This window comes from Sesamum indicum, linkage group LG10 (assembly GCF_026168435.1).
Source record: "Sesamum indicum cultivar Baizhima isolate 11 linkage group LG10, ASM2616843v1, whole genome shotgun sequence".
Taxonomy (NCBI): Eukaryota; Viridiplantae; Streptophyta; class Magnoliopsida; order Lamiales; family Pedaliaceae; genus Sesamum; species Sesamum indicum.
This window is the reverse complement of record NC_142666.1, coordinates 5288051-5291358: the sequence shown is the minus strand read 5'-3', so window position 1 is coordinate 5291358 and position 3308 is coordinate 5288051. Positions and strand designations below refer to the sequence as shown.

At 44.6% G+C, this 3308-nt stretch overlaps 1 protein-coding gene across 1 annotated transcript; it reads left to right on the top strand.

The window, feature by feature from the left end:
* The first annotated feature begins 2006 nt into the window (after positions 1 to 2006).
* Positions 2007 to 3047, top strand: LOC105172779 (uncharacterized). Its single transcript, XM_011094355.2, has one exon. It carries the CDS (start codon positions 2007 to 2009, stop codon positions 3045 to 3047), a length of 1041 nt encoding a protein of 346 aa, XP_011092657.2.
* Positions 3048 to 3308: the final 261 nt, after the last annotated feature.

The following is a 3308-nucleotide window of genomic DNA, read 5'->3' as shown; positions in this document are numbered from 1 at the left end:
TTGACAGCGAGCGAAGCTATTCGTCTTGCTCTTTGACACTAGTGGGCTCGAGTAATTTTGGAAGGTGATAGTAGCACACTACTGAACAAAGTGTCCTCTGCTCAACTGGACCTTTCTGTTACTAATCCTCTTGTCGCAGATGCTCGTTTCTTCTCTTCTTTCTTAGCTTCTATTTCATTTCCTTTGTTAGACGTTTGGGTAACTCAGATGCAGACTTGTTCAGTATGCTTTGAATCAGGAGGGGGATGCATCTTTTCTACCTCCGTGACCGGATTCTGTAGTCTGTGGGGATTATGTTTGATAGGGATATTATCGGAAGACAAAGATCAACAGAGATCGAGACTGGTCGTTGCATAATGGATCGTGTGTTGGCAGAACAAAAGTAATTTAGGAGATTGCACGTTAAGATCGTCGGATCGCATGTGGCCCATTGTAGCTTGATGATGTCTCTATCGGGCCGGGTGGATCCAGATCCGACCCGCAAATTGGCCCGGACAGATGTTCATCCTAGAAGCTGCTTAGTCATTGCATGCATGGCCATGAAGGTGACACCTATTCAAGAGTGGGCCCACAACCCCACTGCCTATAAATACTCCGATTTGTAGAGAGAGGAGGTACGCATTACACACACATTTCACTCGCATATTTAGATCGCAACATTTTCTTTCGGTCCTCGTCTGACTTAAGTATCGGAGTATCCTCATTGGAACGAACCCGACTAGCTTGTTTTATTTCTAGATAACAAGTTCGGATCGGTGACGTGGGGAGGTCGTGATCATAGATCGTGATCATAGATCGTGATCAAACATGATCGAGTTGGATCAGTTTGGCGCTGTCTGTGTGAACAAATTTGGAGATAAAAGAAAACCCTATACATGGAGCATTCGGAGGAAAACATGCTTGTGATGGAAGGGGCTTCGAAGGGGAAGGAGAAATTAATTCAGTTAACACAAGGTGAATTGCGGTAAATCATGGAAGAGGCGGGAAGAAATGCCATTATGGCATATGAGCGAAGAAATGCGTTACCTATTGAAAATGAAACCACCAGGCGGAGGGTGGTATGTGAAAGAGAGGTCGAAAGGGTATCCAAGGGTCTGAGTAGAAGAGACCCAGGAATGAGACCTATGATTGTTCCTTCAGAGGTAGGGTCGTGTGCTCGAAGTGGGGGACATAGACGCGGACCCGCGATCTCGAGGGCTGAGGTTGATAGTGTAGGTAAACAGATTCAAATGTTGGGAAAGCAAATAGTTGAACTGAAACGAAGGGGAGAGTTGGTCACTCAGAATAAACATTCACCATTCTGTAATAAAATTTTGAGAGAAGTTGTAAACACAAGCTTTAGAATGCCTGACTTACCAAAATACGATGGCTTAAAAGATCCTCAAGAACATGTATCCGCATTTGACTTGGTGATGAACCTTTTTGGACAATCTAGTCCCATAAGAGCAAAATTATTTGTAACCACACTGACGGGAAAGGCTCAGGAGTGGTTCACCCGTTTACCTGTTAGAAGTATTGAGTCGCATGAACAGTTGGTCCAAAAATTCATTTTTCATTTTGCTAGTAAGAGAAAGCAAAACAGGTTTGCAACCTATCTGTTCACCATTAGACAGAGAGATAACGAGACCCTAAAAAACTTTATGGGAAGGTTCAACAATGAAACCCTGGAGGTCCAAGACTTGAGAATCGACATGATGGTGAGCATCTTGATACATGGGCAGAAGAAATGACCTTTTGCTTCTGCCTTAGCTAGAGACCCACCCACAAATGTGGAGCAATTGATGCGTTTAGCACAGAAATATATTAATGAAGAGGAGATAAACGCGATGAAAGATGGGGAGTGGCTGGGTAGCGGAAGAACTCGCGATCACGAACATGGGAAAGGAGATTCAAGAAAGCAGAAAGCGGATCGTGGTCGCGACCTTCCCTACTAGCCGAAGTATCACCGGTATACTCCCTTGAATACTACTCGGACCAAGGCATTGTTAACAGTGGAGAAGTCTGATATGCTAAAGTGGCCTCGTCATATAAGGTTCACACCAGCTAAAAAATTCTCGAGCAAATATTGCAAGTTTCATCGTGAGCGGGGACACGATACGAAGGAATGCTTCCAATTAAAGGATGAGATAGAACGGTTAATCAGGCAAGGGTATTTCAAAGAACTCGTTTTAAAGTGCCGTGAGAATGAAAGCGTTGTTAGAAGGAGCCGGTCCAGAAGTCACGAGAGGGCTAAGGATCAAGGAAAAGACATACGAACGGAAGTGAGCCCAAGGGATAACGCGCTTGTGAAAGGTGTAATTTATACTATTTCGGGAGGACCTGAAGGGGGAGATTCTAGAAGGTCGAGGAAACGCCAAAATCGGAGTGGCCAGAGGGACCAATTAATTGTGAACGTTGAACTAGAGGAGGAGATCACATTTGGGAGTAAGAACGCTGCCGGGAGAACTGGGTCGCAGAATGACCCCATGGTGATCAAGCTAGTCATAGCTAACTTCGCGGTCCATCAAGTGCTGGTAGATAATGGAAGCTCCGCTGATATCATCCTAAAGGATGTTCTGGCCAAAATGGGCCTAAAAAATGCAAAGTTGGAACCTGTGAGGACACCGCTGGTTGGGTTTGGAGGCACTGAGATCGAGCCTTTGAGGACCCTCGACTTGCCAGTTTCCATGGGTGACGAGCCAAGAAGAAAGACATTAATGGTCAAGTTTCTGGTGGTGGATACACCGTTCGCGTACAATGTGATCTTGGGAAGACCAGTGCTTAATTCCTTTCGTGCGGTGGTTTCCACTTATCATCTAAAAATGAAGTTTCTGACCAAAGCCGGAATTGCTGAGGTAGTATGCGATCAGGTGGAGGACTGCAGATGCTATAATCTGTCCCTAAAAAAGGGCGAGAGCGCAGAAAAGAAGAGAAAGCTGGAGATCGTCGATGACAACAATCGAATATCTGGAGAGAGAGTAGAGAGAATACAACCGGTCGAAGGTCACAAGATGGTGGAAGTGATTCAAGGAGACCCTTCTAAGACTACCAGATTGGGTCGCATTTGAGTGAACAATTAGAAAATACGATGGTGGCATTGTTGAGAAAAAATGATGATGTATTCGCCTGGAGCTCATCTGATTTTCTAGGTGTAACACCGGAAGTAATTGTTCACCGACTGAATGTAGAGCCAACCATGTGGCCAGTACAACAAAAGAAGAGGAATTTTAGTTTTGAGAAGAATCAGATAGTCAAAGAAGAAGTTGAGAAGTTGCTGATGGCAGGATACATCTCGAAAATTCAATATACTGATTGGTTGTCAAACGTTG